The 18,332-nt window shown below is 40.2% G+C and overlaps 1 protein-coding gene across 3 annotated transcripts in view; it reads left to right on the top strand.

The window, feature by feature from the left end:
• STK39 (serine/threonine kinase 39) overlaps window positions 1-18,332 on the top strand; it is a 310,969-nt gene that overhangs the window by 177,336 nt on the left and 115,301 nt on the right. For all 3 annotated transcript variants that reach the window (XM_059928025.1, XM_059928027.1, XM_059928026.1), the window contains exons 11-13: window positions 9,617-9,739; window positions 9,837-9,866; window positions 17,993-18,055. In XM_059928025.1, the coding sequence (XP_059784008.1) occupies window positions 9,617-9,739; window positions 9,837-9,866; window positions 17,993-18,055 (216 nt within the window). The remainder of the gene's footprint in view (window positions 1-9,616; window positions 9,740-9,836; window positions 9,867-17,992; window positions 18,056-18,332) is intronic.

The raw sequence follows: 18,332 nt of genomic DNA, 5'->3' as shown, positions 1-18,332 counted from the left end.
TGTGTCAGGAATTCAGGAAGGGCTTGTTCTGATTTGGGGTCAGAGTGGAGCTGAAGCTCTTTTGCTAGGAACCCAGGCCACCAAGGAAACCAGTCTGACTGCCCCGGGGCTCCTGGGATTGTTGTTGCTTTAAGTCACGCAGTTTGAGTGTGATTAGTGACAGGTCAGTAGTTCCTGGAACCAATAACCCTACTGTTTTCCTTCTGGCCTTTGTCACCCTGAAGTCCCAGGACGTCTGCTCTGCTTTCAGGAATCCAGATTTGATCATTCCCCTTCCCCACGTGGCCACTGGAAAGCCTCTGTGCTTTTCCATTGTCTGAATTCTAAGCCCCCTGACTTGGTAGACCACGGAGGGTGCAACTCACAGGCCAGATTTGTCCCACAGACACATCATTTTTTAGGCTGTGCAGGAGAATTTTATTTTAACTTGACGTACACTTGTTAACATTAAAAAAAATCAAGAGCATTCATGTAAAAATCCACTTCTCTGGAAGAATCAGAAGATCTGGCAACACTGGGACACCTTCCTGTGGCAGCAGTCAGCTCATGCTGGGGACTCCCTTTGGGTGGGTGTGGTGGTCATGAGGTTGGTCCTGTCCAGACCTCCCAGGTCCTCACTGGGTCTGCTTTCCATTTCCACCCTGGTTCCTGCAGGCCTTTGAAGTGGCCATTCTTATTGTACAAGTGCTGCACACAGCTTTCCAACCTTATTCTTAGCTGTTTCCTTAAACCCAGCCCCTAGACCAGCCCCAGTCCTGTGTGACCCAGCCCTGATACATGAGTCAGCAGAACTCTATAAGTTCATACCTTCCCACTGGGTGGAATAACTTCTCCACTTCCTCTGCCTGGTGAGTTAGACAGATGGTCATCCTCTCTTCTGAGATTTCACAGCGTTTGTATCTCTGTTGTAGCATTCACATTTTCTTGAAATTATTAGCTTAAATGTCTGTCCACCTCTCTGGATTGTGAACTACTCCAGGATATAGGCTTTTATTTTATTTGTCTTTTGTCTAGAACTTGTCACCAAGGTAGGTATTAAATAAGACTTTGTTGACTGACTGAATAAAAGATTCTTTGAAAAGGCTAAAGCTAGCTCTCTGCCCTGTAAGAGTATACAGTTCAGTATGTCATCTGTTAAATGTAACACAGAGTAGAATGATATAAAGGTGCAGGCAAAATACCAATGAAGCTTCTTGGATTGGAAGAAAAGAGGTAAGTAGAGATTGTGGAAGGGCAGATCAGGCCAAGATATGTATGTGATACATATGTAAAAAGGTAGAGTTGTGTAAGTATTTAATTTGTACAAAACTGGATTGTGGGTGTCTGATGGCATATGGTGGGAAATAAGTCTTGAAAAGGTAATTTGGAGCAAGGGTATGGAGAGACTGGAATATTAAGGAATCTGAACTCATTCTGTAGGCGACAGTGAACTCTTGTCGTTTTTTTTCTTTTGGAGAAAGTTCTAATCTGTGACTCGTGGCAATATGAAGGATAAAATAGGCAAGAGTTTAGAGGCCAGAGGATTGATTAGCAGTTTGTTTTAATAGGAGAGACAGGAGATCAACATTGAAGGGGACCTGATCTAGCACAATGGTAGCTGAGGAGGTAAAATTTGCAGAATATAGTGTTTGATAGATTTGGCTTGTGAGAAAGATGAAGTGTATTCATGATAATAGCACCTGTCATGTCTTGAGTGTTTATTTATGTGCCAGGCATCATGTTAGGAACTTTATATGACTGTGCCCTTTGGCCAAAATGACAGGGGTGGGGGAGTTTCAGAGGTCTTTTTTTTTTTAACCCAAAATGGAATTTTATTTTAAATTGAAAAAATTTATAGGAAATATGTGCCTTGTTATCCAGTGAATGCTTCATGCAGAAATTTTATATGTATATACAAACACACACATACATACCCATGCATTGTAGAAATAATACATTTATGTGTGTATTTCTGTTTCTTCTGGGATTAGAAGGTACAGACAGAAATGTCAACTAGGCTGGTAGTTCTCCATCTTTCACATTTTACTTCTCCCAAATAATCTATCAAATAATCAAGGTTCCAAATTGTTATAAACAAAATGAATAATTTTTCAATGACATTTATGTTTACCATTGATCTGTTGTCATATTAATATTTACAGAAAATTTGAGAACCTAGTTTCATGCTTTAACTAGAAGGATCTTTGTTTCCATTTTGCAGAAAAATTAACCAGGTATAAAATTTTTGATCCTGTTTGTAAAATTTATCATGCATTCCTAAATACAAAGGAAGCTTGAAAATACTGTGATACTTTACTTTCCAAATCTAAAGATTAGAAAAAAAAGTTTTCTGGTCGTTTGAACTTATGAACACTTATGGACATAGGTGAAATAACAGAATATCTGCTCATAATAATTTATTAGTATAACTATATATAACTGTTAAATAAGTTACACAAAACATTTTTATTTAGAAATACACCATTTGTTCTCCTTTCTTACTTTGTATCAAGCAGTATTATTTAGGCTCTGACTTGCAGTGTTGGCAGTAACTATCATAAAACCAATTTTTGCATCGTCTAACACAGTTTTTCAGAGGACACTCTTTTCACTTCTATCTACATTAAAAAAATATATAGCCCTGTGTTTCCTCATGATGCTTTCATAAGAAATGTTATCCCAAGCCATATGTATCAGTTTGAGAAATGTTAAGATAGTTTCCCCCCTGCCCCCGTACTTATATTGGTATATGTTTGGTATATAAAAATCAATTACTGTGTTGCTTTTAAAGGTGAGATTTGAGAGGCTTGTATAATAAAACTGAGATATTTGCCATTGCAAAGGAAAGTAGTTATGTCCAGGAATAACTACTAAGTTCTTGTGAAATGTTGTCAAATTTTAAAATGTTTCCGTGAGCTGAGTCTTAGGGTCAGTGGCGTGCTTGTAAACCTTGAGAACTGCCACTTTGGCAGTAAAGGGGGAGTGCAAATCCTAATTTGTACTATTTTTCTATTTCCATTGTGTAAATACTCCTACACTGGCCAATTTTAAGTGACCACTGTGAAGTCAGGTGTCTTGTAAACTTTCTGAAATGCTAACAGTGGGCTCTCCTGAGCCAGCATGAGCCAGCTGCACCCCGGAAGTGTTAACTAAGACAGGCGACCCTGCAGAAGTGTCAGAGTGAGGCTGGGGTGGAGCATTGATAAATGGGCTGGAGACGGCAAGCTAGAAATTGATCAGATGTTCATATCCAACAGAGCATTTGCAAAACAAGACTGAGAGATGAAGTCTCCAAGGTCATTGGCTTCCACGAGAGACAGGAGGCTCTGGAGACTGTGTGTTTTAGCTCACTAGACAATGTCGTCTAGTGAGCTAAGAGCATGTAGTGGGCTAAGAGCAACCATTTTTGTGCTCAAGACAGAGAACAGCGGGAGACAGAGCAGGACAAGAGAGGAGGAAGAGAAAGGTTACCAGCACAGGTTTGGAAAGAGTGTGAAATAACGGAAGAATGGATTTCAGCTGTGTCTGCAGGCTAACATTATAGCAACAGAGAGGAGCGCTGAATCACACAATTGTGATGTTGTTAAATCTTGGGGAGAGAGAGCACACAGTTTTCGTGGCCGAATGGGGACAGATAACATTTTGTATGAGATTAAAGATTGAGGAAGTGAGGGCAGCAATCAGAGATGCTCTTTAGAAAAATGTTGACAGTGAGAGGGAAGAGTGATGGAGTGATGGAAGCAGCAGAAACTGAGCCCCCTCCCCGTCCTTTTTGGGGGGAGAAGAAGTATAGGAGATACTTACACATGTTTGTGATGGACGGAGAGGATCCAGAGCCTGGCTGTTTGTGTCTTGAAGGAGTGAATGAGTGAATGAATAAATGAGAAGCACAGTAGGAGGCGTTTCATTACACACTGGAGGGAAAGAGGCTCAGGGGGGTGAGGGTGTGAAGACTTTTCTTGGGAATAGAAAGCTTGGGGTGTAAGTGGGATGGCCTTGTTGCTCTCAGGGTCACAGGTGGAGTTATTGGGGTGAGTGGGGTGGGGCGGGATGGACACTCCTGTGAGCAGCGGTAGCAGGGGGTAACCCTGGAGTCTGGGGTGGGACTGCCAACGCCCTCACTCGCAGCTGCATGAGCTCCAGCCGGTTGTTTAAATTCCCCTGCGCCTCGGTTTCCCCTCTGAAAAAAACGGGGGAATAAAGTGATTCTCAGCTCCCAGGGCTACTGTGAAGGTTAAATTAGTTAATATGTTTCAAGTGCTCAGGCACTTTTGGTACATGAGGAACAGCTGGTATCAAGGGCTGGGGAGGCGGACTTAGACTAACAATGAGCACAACTTCTCAAACCTGAGGGACCGTGTGAATCACCCGCGCGATCTTGCGAAAAGGAAGATTCTGATTTAGTGGGTCTGGGGTGGGGCCCAAGATTGAGCATTTCTAGGTGATGCCGTTGCTGATTGTCTGGGGGCCACGCTCTGAGTGGCAGCGTCGTAGCAGGACTGATGCCCTGACCAGGAGTGGCCAGCGGTCCCCTGTGACATCACCAGGCAGTGTGCCTCCTCTCCATTGGCTCAGGCTGAGCCCAGGCTTTCCTCCGGGTGTGGGGTGGCCAGGAATGGGCCCGGGGGCATGGGGTTCTAACGGGTGCAGCCTCAAGAGCGTCAGCTGTGGGCTGCAGGCTTTATATGATACGGGAGAAGCTAGGCGGGGATGATGCAAGAGGCGGAAGCAGACCGAGGGCCCGAGAGCACAGTGAGGCCAGGCAGTAGGCGAGGGACGGAGGTGCCCGAGAGCTGGTGGGCACAGGGGCCAATGTCAGAGTATAAGCTGTGGGGACAGGCAAATATTTACTGCTGAAAACTTGGTGAGTCTAATTTTATTTTTTGATGTTTCATTTCTGATGATTTAGAAGGCTTTTTGTTTGCTTGGCCGTGCCTCAAGGACCTTATAAACAGCAATTGATTAGAAACATGTTTTCTACTTCTGGTTAGTAGAACGCCTGAGGAGAGAAAAGTTACTGGGTGTTGCTTTCTGCCACGTCCAGGGTGTCCTTGGTGGGCAGATGTGAGGTGGGTGGGCTCCCCATCTTGGGTGCAGGCTGCAGTCAGGCACGTAGTTTGTCCAACAGGTGGAGGGGAGGTGGAGAACAGGATTCCCAGAGACGGGAAAGCCATTCCAAGGAGACCCTGAAATCCCACTCCAGGGAGAAGTTATATGGCAGTGGAAGTAGCTGGCCGGTGCCTTGGAAGGAAGGGCATGCAGTACTGAGACGAATTCTACTAAACTGTGGTCAGTATTTCTTTGGGTCACATTCAACCTTTGTTCAGGAGTGTGTTAGAGAAACACACTTGCACTTCTAACATATTTAACCCCTTGTATAGAAAGTGCTTGCATTGGCTCTCTTGTACTCTCTTGTATACATCCTTCCTCCTGTTCTGGTGTCTGGGGCCAGGTGGCAACCTGAGATACTGTATGGAGATCCTGGGTCCTGATATTTATAGACAGCTCCTGTTCGAAGGGGCACCCCTGGGAAGATGAGTCCAGGAACAGATCCAGGGACTGTGTCCCTTGTTGCTGCCGTTCCCTCTCGCTGGCCTCCCCATCCTGGCTCTGCCTCTGACACGTGACCCCGTGGCCACAAGAACTGGCCGGGGAACCACACCGTTGTTCCCTCTGTCTGGTGGAGCCTGACTTTTTGTGGGAATCAGAACTTCATTTCTTTAATGGATTTTCATAAAAATGCTGTTTCAAGGAAGAGAAGATAATATTACTTTCCTTTTCAGAGGTATGGTATAAATAGAACTGCTCAATTGTGTTTTATTCCCAGTTTTGGGAATAAATGTTATTGCATGTAAAACTTTGTCTAACCTCGCTACTGCCAGCTCTGACCTGAGGAATTTGTGGACTTATGAATAGCTCTAGCTATCACTTAAATTGAGCTCATTTCTCTGAGAAGCACTGGGTTATTTTTTTAAATCCCCAACAGAGAAAAAACTTCATTCAACCACGTCTTGGCTTTACTCAGTGAGTGAGCCATTTAATAGAATAAGAGCGATGTAACAGGAATGCAGTCAGAGTTCTGAGGGTGGGCAACCTCCATTCTCTTCACTAGGGGATGGGGGAGGATAGAAGCTTTTACGCATCGTTTTTTGAAGCATCTATTTTGTAGATTATTCTTCAGTTCCTAAATAAAAACCCCATTTGTTTAAACTATGTGACACTTAGTTGCCTTGGCTCAAGACCTAAAAGCTTCCTGTCATCCCTACACACTCCCTACAAGGATGTAATTTTGTAAAATTGCTTTCTGGTCTCTTCCGTAGAGGTCAATGTCACATAAATACACTGTGAAACCTGGGTTTCAAATTATGCTGCGAGTTTTTTCCTTTCCAATAAACTGAGACAGCAGTCTTAAGGAATAAATTTGTATTCTTATTCTTGCTACACTTACACCAGTATTTTATGCTACCTAGATTTTTGAGTGTTCGTCGTCTTAATTTCTACATTTATTTGTTTAATCAATATTTACTACTTAAAGACCCATCCCACTGTTTCTTTCAATGTCTGAGGCTATAATCCTAGACATTTTGCTTTATCGTTCTCTCTTCCAGCAAATAAAACTAAGAGGAGGGACACAGTCAGGGTTATAAAATAAAATAGAGATAGAAGTTGGCCATTTTATTGTCTGTAGTTGGATCCCACTTGAAGAAACAAAACGGACAGCTTTTGTAAACGTAGAGCGAGAGGAAAAAGAACATAAACTAAATTTTAGGGTGTGAAGCTGCACTCTCTGATGCTTTTCAGAAAGAGAGATTTCCCTGGTGTGATCTTTTTTTTTTTTTTTTAATATTTATTTACTTATTTATTTGGTTGCACCAGGTCTTGGTTGTGGCAGGCAGGGTCCTTAGTTGTGGCATTCGAACTCTTAGTTGCAGCATGCATGTGGGATCTAGTTCCCTGACCAGGGAGCGAACCCGGGCCCCCCGCGTTGGGAGCACAGAGTCTTAACCACTGCGCCACCAGGGAAGTCTCTAGTGTGATCTTTTGAATGAGTACTTGAAGAATACTAATTCGTCAACCATGCTTGGGTTTTACAATCTGAGTGAAGGTAGAGTTTTTTTCTGTTTATTATGCACAATTTTACTTGTCTTCTCACTTCTTAGTTAATAGTATGTTTTGTAGTAGATGTGGCTTTAAATGCTTTCTTTTAATGTAGTCATTATCAGATTTTCCTCTGTATTGCTCTCGTCATGATGAGTGTTGCTAAGAAAATAATTAATTTTACTGTATATGTCAACAGAAAATCGTTTCTTTATCCATTTCGTTGTAGCTTTAAAATGAGCAATCTGTTCTAAAAAATCCTGAAGTGCATTTCAGCATCTTTTCTACAGTACCTTGCCAACATCTATAAGCATCATTAAAATCACTATCATTAAATAGGTCTTTCCAATGACTCAAAATGCAAGTGGAAAAAATATCTTATGCCAAGCACAGAAGGAGTTTTTACTAAGTGCTAAGTGTTTTGAAGGTAAATTAGTGGAGAAAAAAGCTTTTTAAAAAAATTGAGCATAACCGTTTGCAATTATGAATAAGAACCTTTTGCTTGTTTTTTAAGTTTCTATGTTGCAGCTCAAGACCAAGTGGTCAGGCTTACTTGTACAGGTTTCACATGGTAATGCCTTCAAATCAAACCCAACCCCAAGTCTGCATTGTTTATGACTTCACATTGATCCAACATGTGTAGATGCTTACTTTACACCTAAATTCTGTGGTATTTCCCTTGGAACTCATGAACTTCCTGCGGTATAACTGGATGGTTTCTATTCTGGAAAATAGTCTTTCTTCATGTCATACTCTTGCAAAGTCTTCACAGAACATTTTTAGACAGCTGGTTTTTCACAGTTACCATTCAGTGGCATAGGAAAACTTGCATTTGAATGGGAATCTGAAGGCTTTTTTTCTTGCCTTCATTTTGATTTTACACCTGTGTGATATCTTGGGTCACTTTCTGGGCCTTCGTTCTCCCACCTGTAAAGTGAGGGGGTTTGACTAGACAGTCTCCAAGGTCCCTTTCCACTTGTGGTTTCTCTGAATCAGTGGATCACTGGTTGTTATGTTCACGTCATGTTTGCTTGCTACATTGCTTTGTTTAACCATGTCTCAGACCATTTTTTGCTCCGTTTTTTAAATTGAAGTAGAGTTGATTTACAATGTGCCAGTCTCTGCTGTACAGCAAAGTGACTCAGTTATACACACATATGCATTCTTTTTTCATATTCTTTTCCATTATGGTTTATCACAGGATATTGAATATAGTTCCCTGTGCTATACAGTAGGACCTTGTTGTTTATCCATTCTAAATGTAACAGTTTGCATCTACCAACCCCAAACTCCCAGTCTCTCCCTCTCCCTCCCCCTCCCCCTCTCCCCCCACCTTGGCAACCACAAGTCTGTTCTCTATGTCTATGAGTCACCGCAGTCCATTTTTTAAAGCAAATTACTTTGGTCAGAGGCTCATTATTCTCAGTCATCTGCTCCTTTGAAAAGTTTTGCCTTTTCAACCACAGAGACACGTGGAAAGCATTCCCCGTGGACCACATCTCTACCTTAGCTCAAAAAAATACGAAATAATGGCAGAAAATTGTTATCATCTGTTTAGATCATCTGACACGGCTGCTGTTTATCTTGTTGTGTTCCTAGCAGTTGCGAAAGGTGTGTTAAGAATAGTCTTGATGTTGTTTTGTTTTGCTCAAGTAGGTTGAGCAGAATCCTGGGAAAATAAGCATGATGTCAGGTTCTGAAAAAGCAAGGCGGCAACAGAAGGGTATTTGCTTTTTTGATATAGGTTGTAGATGGCTGATGCCCCAGACTAGTATGCTTCATTTGGCTGCCTGAGTCCCTTGTCTTCCCTTAGTCCTCAGTCTCTTGCTTGCATGCATTTCCTTAAGCAGTTTTGAAACCTACCACATGGCCTTTCACGTGTAGTGATTCATAAAGTGTTAACTGAAGCCAAAGTGAAAAATGGGCTTGATCCTTCATGGCTGACGTGTGTTGTACTCTTCCAAAATATTTTGTTCTGCACATAGAGTAAAACATTTCAAGAACTTAATATCTTTTTTTTTTAAACTTTGGGTTTGTTTATTTATGTAGGTATTTATTTGTTTATTTATGGCTGTGTTGGGTCTTCGTTTCTGTGCGAGGGCTTTCTCTAGTTGCGGCAAGTGGGGGCCACTCTTCATCGCGGTGCGCGGGCCTCTCATTATCGCAGCCTCTCTTGTTGCGGAGCACAGGCTCCAGACGCACAGGCTCAGTAATTGTGGCTCACAGGCCTAGTTGCTCCGCGGCATGTGGGATCCTCCCAGACCAGGGCTTGAACCCGTGTCCCCTGCATTGGCAGGCAGATTCTCAACCACTGCGCCACCAGGGAAGCCCAAGAACTTAATATCTTTGGAAAGAAGATGAGTGTAGGAGTCTGGAAGCTGTGTAGTCTTTTGGGGTATTCACTGCTAGTTACCCCTGAATTCATAACCACTCAGGTTATTTTCAGGGTAAGCATATGCTGTGTAACCCAAGTAGCTGCACCCGCGAACACTGGTCGTGTTCAACTGGTGAAGAATTGGGTGGATTTGTTTTGGTCCAGGTGAGAAGAGTTCCGGGGTCAAGCGGTCACCTTCATAAAACCGAAGACGGTGACTGGGAGTGGAGTGACGACGAGATGGATGAAAAAAGTGAAGAAGGGAAAGCAGCTTTTTCGCAAGAAAAGGTAAATGACATTGATGATGATTTTCTAACCTGTGTCAAATTTATTTTTGTGTTTTTGGGGGTGTGTGTGTACTAATGAATATGTAATTGTTTTACAGTCACGAAGAGTAAAAGAAGAAAATCCAGAGGTGAGTGGTGGTTATTTATTTAGTTCTTTGCCTCGTCTCCCACCCAGCCTCCTCCCACGAGTATCAGAGTCTGATCTCTTCGGGGAAGAACCTTCAAAATTTTGTTCTCGTGGTATAGGGAAAAAAAGAAAAGGCACATAGGCTTTGCAGGTCTTGATACTGTCTGAGTTACTTTGGAGCTGTGTATACTGGGGCAGATCACTTTACTCTCTGAGCCTCAGTTTCCTCCTCTGTCAAATGGGGGTGATCACAATACTTATAAAATTGCTGTGAGGATTGATAAAATCACATACATGAAGCACTCAGTGGGGTTCTTAGCACAAATTAGTTACTCACTTAATCTTAATTATTAGGATTACTGTCACTTAGAAAACATAGTAGGCATACAGGAAAATTTCTTCTAGATTTTTAGTTTACCGTAAAGCAAGATACTAACATGGTTAGGAACTCTAGGTTGAATTTGTTGGTTTTGATTTTTAAATCTCCTGCGTAACTTAGTAGGCAAGGAACAGTCTTTCATCAGACTCCCTTTGAGAACTGGTCATCTTTTGATTACCTTTACTTCCTCCACTGGTTAATTATTCTAATGACTAATGATGACTGTAGTTCAAAGGACTTCCTAATTCTCCTAGAGGAAGTTTAAGCATATTTAAATAGCTCCAAGTATTTTACAAATCTAGTAATTAATGTGTATTTTGATAAATTCTCTTTAAGAAAACAGAAGACTTCGGGCTACAGATGATATCCATCCCAACTTTCTTTTTAAATTAGCAGACTACATTTAATTAAATGGAGTAAATCTTATCATTCTGCTTTAAGTGGCAATAACCAGCTGGACCATCTAAGAAGAGAGCATAAGAGCTACAAGCCACTCTTCCCCCTGTCATCCCCCCCACCCCGCCCCACCCCGGCTCTGGTCTCTTTTCATTCTCATGCGTCCTTGATGGGCCTTTCCTAGGGATTTTTCAGTCTGCCTGCCTCCTACTGGTAACTCTCCTTCAGATCCTGTTTCCTCCTATATTTATCACATGAATTAATCTCTTTGTTTCGTACATCAAATACGAGCTTTGATCAAGAAGTTATAAGGATGGTGATGTGCTCCACAGTAGGACATGTTGGCTACACACATATCCTGCTGGATTTTTGGAATGATCTTAACCCATTATCATGAACTCTGCCTTCATCTCGTCACTGTTTTATCTAGAGTGAAGTGCAGATCAAGGTTTTTCATCTATTTCTAAGAGTGACTCTAACTAAAAGTGTCAGTTCGCCTTAGAAATAGAACAAAATAACATGATTCAAGTAGCATCACTGACTCAAAAATCATTCGTTATTGGTTCACTACAGGACGTTTTCGTTGGATGATATTCACTGGAATCCTGCCTTACTAGTATAGGCTGATGGGTGTAGGTCTTTCCTCATGAGGATTTGTTAAGTTTATTTTGAGAATATCTTACTCTGTGCTTGTTGCAATTGCTCTGATAACTGATCTGTTATTTGGATAATAGCAGTATCTTTCTGGCAAACATATTTTCTTCATAGACAGGAAAAATAGTAGTGTATAGCATGCTGTCAGTTGTTCATCAAACATCCCTGTCAACCTTCTTGAGTGGAATTTGAAAGTCTTAGGCACTTCACTGTATCTAGACTCACTTGATTTCCCAGTGGCATATGTCTGTTCCCATACTGGTTTATAATTAAGGAAGCATATAGATAAGCTTCTTATTTCTGTGGAAGGATACATTAGTTTGAATGTAAACACTACCCCCAAACTTTAGGAATCACCAACTCTATCTGCTATTACACAGCTTCCCATGCCATTTTATTGTTTTTGGTTTTTTTGGGTATTTTTAGCAAGGCTGGCATTTCAGCATCCTGAGCTGTGTTCAGAATCTCTTCAGTGTTGGTTCCTGTGTCCTTTCAGCTCTTAATTAAAGTAGCCCCCTGATTTACCAATCACACCAAGTCACTTTTTGGCTGTGAAGCAAAAAATATTTTTTAATCTATTATAAAGGGAATTAAAATGGTTGAATATGTAAATATTCAACAAACATAAACATAAGTATATAAATTATATAAACATAAATTATATATATAAATATATATAAAATATAAATTATATATATAATGTGTGTACTGTGTGCACTGTTATAGTAGGTGTTGGGGATACGTCAGTGAGAAAAACAGAGTGAAATCCCTGTCCTTGTGGAGCTTCCATTCCAATGGGAGTAGATAAACAATATCCAATAGCCTTCATAAGTAAGTGAGTTATGTGGTTTGTTACAATGGAATAGGAGTAATGGAAAAAAATAGAATAGGGTAGAGGGTGAGGTAGTATGGTAGGGGTTTATAATTTTAAAAGGGTTAGTCTGGACAGGCCTTACTGAGAGGCACATAAAGACTTGTAAAAAGGTATGGGAGAATTAAATAGAAATAACTCTGGAGGACCACTTTTATCTTGCTACCGTTCTTACCCCTGTGACTGTCCTATCTTTCCAGAGGTTATCAGTTTGCAGTGTTTTCTTCCAGACCTTTCCTGCTCGTTCACATACAAATATGTACATAAAGAAATCTAGCATATCATTTTAAAAATATAAGTGAGATTATGAAAACTATAAAATTTTGCATCTTGCCTTATATCTTGGAAATCTTTCCACAGTAGTTGCTATAGATCTGCCCCTTTATTTTTAACTGCTGAGGAGTATTACCTATCAAAATGGTTTATTTAACCATTTCTTTCTTCTTGAGCATTTAGGTTGCTATTACAAGCTGTATTCCATTAACACTTTTTGTGTACGCACTTTGAGGGGCGCACATATAAATAAAGCATAGTTACGTAGAACTGTGATTGACAGAATCTGCTGATTTGGGATTTTTATAGCTGTTATCAAAAGCTGTATCATGTTAAATATCTTATCATTGTATTTGTCAGTTATACCTCAAAGCTGAAAAAAAAGCTGTATACAGTCTCAGACAGTGTACCTTATACCTTTAAACATCTTTTAAAGGGAAAAGATGTACTAAATGGCACATTGAAATACCAGTGTGTTTAGTTCGTAATAAGCTTTTCAATAATACTTGTCATTTAAATTGCAGTTGAGTTATTTACTTGACTATAAGCCACTAGGTGACTGGGGATAGTTTTTTTTTCATGTCCGTGTTCCCTTAGCATCTAGTAGACATGCTGTATGTATTTGTTGGTGACATGGAAACCTATGCACTGAATATCAGACTCTAAACAAGTGCCTGAATAGGTTTATCATATTTATAAGTAGGTAAGAAGTGGGGGAAGGATCAGAAGACAGACGTTTTATAATCGAGCTGAAGTTCAGAAAAAGTAGCCTTAGTAGTTCCACACTTAGAGTGAGATGCTGCAATAAAGGAGGGGCATTTTAGAAATGCTTATTTTGTGAGGGGCTATTTGGCTTCCTGGGAAGTATAGGCAGAATGTCCAGGTATTACAGCACTAGTTGGAGAAGACTGAGAAGGCCAGGGTTGGGTATTTGCCAGAGGGACATTGGGTAGATGTGCCTGGTACTGGGCCGTATTTGGAGATAAGAAATTCCGGTGTAAAATGTAAAGTTCCAGAGTTACACCACTTGTCTAATGAGATTCTTAGCCAAACTTAGTGAGAAATTGGTCCTAGTGTGAGAAATTGGTTAGTGTTCTTAACCTGGTTTTTAAGAAATAGCCTTGCAAAGTATTTGTCACCTACTAGTAATTATTAATTTGTAATAAGTAAATAATTCATGCTAATTTCATTTATTTAGTATCTTATTCCACTTGGATGGTGGAAGCCAATGGAGACTAAAGGTTAATAATATAACAATAATAATGAAGTTAGTTAATTGGACAAATGTTTAATCTGGGCCTGATTTCCCATGGAGCTGCCTTAGGCACTGTGGCATTGTGGGAATTATACAAAAACACAGAAGAGGGCCTTCTCTCCAGAAGCTGCTCATCTCTTTGGGTGTAGGGCTTGGGAGTGGTATTTGCAAGGACAAATACCAAATAAGTGATATTTCTTAGGTAGGGTTTCCTAGTTGATACAGCATCCTAGCTTATATAAAACCTTTCAACTATTATCTCATTATTGATTTTTTTTTTTTTGCTTTATAAAAAATTTTCATTGTCGTGGTTTGATCTTCTTTTTGACCAGTGATTTTAGAATCCTTTTGTCAGACTCCAAAATAATCAGTGCATGTCTTATAATTCTTTAAGCAATTTTTATACCTTAATTTTTTATATAAAAGTAAAATTGACTTTTTTATTCTTTTTAAATTTATTTATTTTATTTATTTATTTTTGGCTGCGTTGGGTCTTCGTTGCTGCATGTGGACTTTCTCTAGTTGCAGCAAGCAGGGGCTACTCTTCATTGCGGTGCGTGGGCTTCTCATTGCAGTGTCTTCTCTTGTTGCAGATCACAGGCTATAGGCGCGTGGGCTTCAGTAGTTGTGGCGCATGCACTCAGTTGTTGTGGCTCGCGGGCTCTAGAGCTCAGGCTCAGTAGTTGGGGCGCACGGGCTTAGTTGCTCCGTGGCGTGTGGGATCTTCCCGGACCAGGGCTTGAACCTGTGTCCCCTGCATTGGCAGGCAGATTCTTAACCACTGCACCACCAGGGAAGCCCTGACTCTATCTTTAAATTCACACTTTCTTTTGGTTTCATTTAAGTGAGGAGGACATTTTCCAAGGCTTCTATTAAGGGACCACTCGGTTTATAGTAACCCTTCTGTTAGGCGTCATGAAAACATGGTTTGCAATCCTGGCTCCACATCAGAAAAACCAAAAGTTTAAAAAATGCAGATCCCTAGACCCAGCAAATCAAATTGTGATTTGGTGGTTTGGGGTGATGTCCAAGGCAACTCTGATTTTTAAAAAGCTGTTCATATGATTCTGATATGTGACTAAGATCAAGGACCCTCTGACTAGGAAAACCACACCAGTCGTTCTGAATCCAGAAGTCCAGACTGGAATCCAGGAAGATTGAGTGCTGCAAATTCCTGAAGATTTTTTTAAAATATCTGCCTATCAGAAGTCTAAAAAAAAAAAAACAACCCCAAAAACAAGCAAACAAAAAAAAACAAAAAACGATTAAGACATTTCAGAAATCCCTTGGAAAAGTTGTCCTTATTTAATCAAGTGTAATGGTGCCAGGTGGGAAGGTTTGATGACAGAAGCCCTGTAGGGCCCATGGCAGGTATATTGAAGAATTTTGTTGTAGAGTCTAGGCTAGGTTAATTGTTTCCCAACTCTGATATTTTGTTCTGAGGAGCAAATACATTTGGTGTGGATTTAGGTTGAGTGAATTTTACCAGAGCTTAGACACAATGTGGAAGCTAAATTCATTGCTTATGTTACTCAGTGCTATTGCTGGGTGATTGTTAAAACTGCCTTTAGCTTTTTGAAATTATTTCTGATGACATTGTGTTTTCCAGACGCCTGTCAGCTCTCATGTTGTCTTATACGCATTTGTAGTTGGAGGCAAAGATTTGATTTCTCCCTCCAAATTGATTGTACTGGATCACAGACGGCTTTTACTTGATGCTTTTATGATGTCACTCTCTAAAAGGTGTTCTTATTGCAGGTGACTGGCTTTCCAACTGGTTGTGGATAAACTTAGAATCTTCTGTATTTCTGAAAATAAACCTTTTGTTTTGGAGTAATTTTAGGTTTACAGAAAATTTGCAAAGATAGTGTACTCTGTAGGGTTCCCGTACATTCCTCATCCATGCTCTTTTACCATTAATTTCTTTCGTAGCCCTGGCATGTTTGTCACAACTAAAAACCATCAGTGCTCCATTACTATCCGCTACATCTCAGATTGTATTTGTATTTCATTAGTTTGTCCACTAACATCCTTTTTCTGTCCCAGGATCCAATCCAGGATAACCCATTGCATTTAGCTCCAGTATTTTTAAAAATAGAAAATGAGAAGATTAGATAGAGCACTATGAAAAATTAGAAAGTGGATGTTGTCCCTTTTTTGTCTCTATTCCAAGATCCTTTCCTCTTTCACTCAGTCCCAGAGGCCTGTCTCCAGGGCCGTGTCCAACATTAATCTGTTATTCTTCTCTTCCCCTCCTATCAAAACACCCATTCTCTCAAGTATCCTTCTTAATAGCAAACTGTTTAAAATTTTTAAAAAATTCCAATAGACAAATTTATATTATACTGTTAATGAATGACAGCTGCTTAATGTGTTAGGTTTCTTATAAGTTTTTACATTTAAAAACGCATGCCCAGAAGTCATGCCCTAAACTGATAGAATGGGGTCCATAATGGTGAAATTTGGCAGACTACAGTGGTTGTCAAGGAAGATGTTTTGTGCAGGGAGCCTCCCTCTCCGCCACTCCTGTGCATCTCTGCACATTTCCTGCACCAGTGGGAGCCGGAGACTGGTTTCTTCATCACGTGCAGGGTTACACCTACACAGTGAGGTTGCACCGTAATAGCTCTCTAACTGTCTGGGAGTAAGGGACAGGGCATGAGATGGGCCTCCCCAGGGGAAAGAGAAGTTGTCACCTCTAGTAAATGCCATTAAGAATTTTCCATATTACAAACCTTCTTTGACTAAAGGTAGGATATTCTGTAGGTGATATGATGTGGCTTTTGGTAGTATCTCAAACCTTAATTAAGAATGAACTTATTTACAAAACAGAAACAGACTTACAGACATAGGAAACATATTTACGGTTACCAAAGGGGAAAGGGGGGGTATAAATTAGGAGTTTGGGATTAGCAGATACACACTACTATATATAAAATAGGTAAACAACAAGGTGCTACTGTATAGCACAGGGAACTATATTCAATATCCTGTAATAAACCATAATGGAAAAGAATATGAAAAAGAATATATATATGTATAACTGACTCACTTTGCTGTACACCAGAAACTAACACAACATTGTAAATCAACTATACTTCAATAAAAAAGAAAAAGAAAAAAATTTAAGTTTAAAAAAAAGGTTGTGGAATCAGTCTGAAAAATTCTTTACAAGAGATCATTTGGGGTAGGCCAAGGCCCTCTGGCTGGTTAATGAACACAGGTTGTTTGTTCTTCTAACATAGTCATTTTCCCCCAACATTTTAATATGAAAAACTTCCAAAATATTGCAACATTAAAAACATTTTATAGTGAACATCCACCCAGCAATCACCTGGATTCTGCCATTACTATACTTGCTTCATCTCATGCACAGCCATCTATTCATCTATCAGTCTATCTTCGTTTTTGGATGCAATTCAAAGGAAACTGCAGACGTGGGTATACTTCCCCTTATTTCTTCATTACTAATAGAGTTTTTTTCGTGGAAGCACAGAGAGTAAGAATTTTACGCTCTTAAACTTTAGAAAACTCTTGCCACAAAGAGTTTCTGATGACTTCTGATAATTTTAGAATCGATAGTAAGTTTAGGGAATAATATATATTTTTCATTCTTTGTCGATGTTGTTTCTCTTTTAGTTTGTCTTTCAAGTTTTGTTCCAGGGCAGAGTTCACAAAAGTAGGACTTGAGGCAGAAATATTTGGGGTATCACATTAGGGTCAGGTTTCCAGCTTGGAGAGAAAAATATAACCTATTACTCTTAGCTTTTCTTTTGGGGGAAAATGTGTTTTAAAAATCCAGCTACACATATATTTTTGAAATCCAGTGCTGTGAATAAATTGTTCAAAGTAGTGATTAAAGGGGCAGGTTGTGCTAATCCTAACATCCTTTCGTTAGGGGGCCCTTAACTTGAGATGAAGTTGTGTGACAAGAAAAAAAAGGTCGTTGGGCATCTTTCTGTTATCAGGTTTAAAATATCAAATAGTCCCTGCCTTTTTAGCTCGGTGGTTCTCTAAAAGCCTAAGGATCACCTGGGGCACTTATTAAAGATACAGATTCTCTTCTGTCTCCATGAAGTTCTGAATCATAGGCTGGGTGGTGCCCCGGAATCTTTAACGTGTGTCGTAGGTGATCCCAATGCAAGTAGTCAAAGGACCACACTCTGGGAAATGGTGCTTTAAAATTACTTAAATTATTTAAGATTTTTGTCTGTGATAACTGAGACTTACTGTAACCACACTGACCTTAACGTCTGATTTTGGTGTTCTTACATGCTGTAACGGTGGCTCTGTTAACAGATCGCGGTGAACGCCAGCAGCATACCCAAGCAGATACAATCCCTGTCTGTGCAGGACTCTCAGGTACGTTTCTCTGCCTGTCATTTACGTTGTAGACAGATTTTCTTTTTTCTTTTAACAAAACCTGGCATTTTAGAAAGATAGACAGTATCGGGTGGTGCTTCCAAAGCAGGGGCTTGTAAACACTCTTTTTTAATAAGTATGGAGAAGAGAGGACTGTCACTGTTGACTGTGATTTTCAGGGCCTCCAGCCTTTAAATGATAGGTTCAAGAGCAAGAACTTACCAGACTGCTTCTGAAATTGCTGGTACTGTGAGAAATGAGAAAAGGGAAAGAAAAT

Source organism: Balaenoptera ricei, chromosome 7, assembly GCF_028023285.1.
Source record: "Balaenoptera ricei isolate mBalRic1 chromosome 7, mBalRic1.hap2, whole genome shotgun sequence".
Taxonomy (NCBI): domain Eukaryota; kingdom Metazoa; phylum Chordata; class Mammalia; order Artiodactyla; family Balaenopteridae; genus Balaenoptera; species Balaenoptera ricei.
This window is presented reverse-complemented; position numbering and strand designations above follow the sequence as displayed.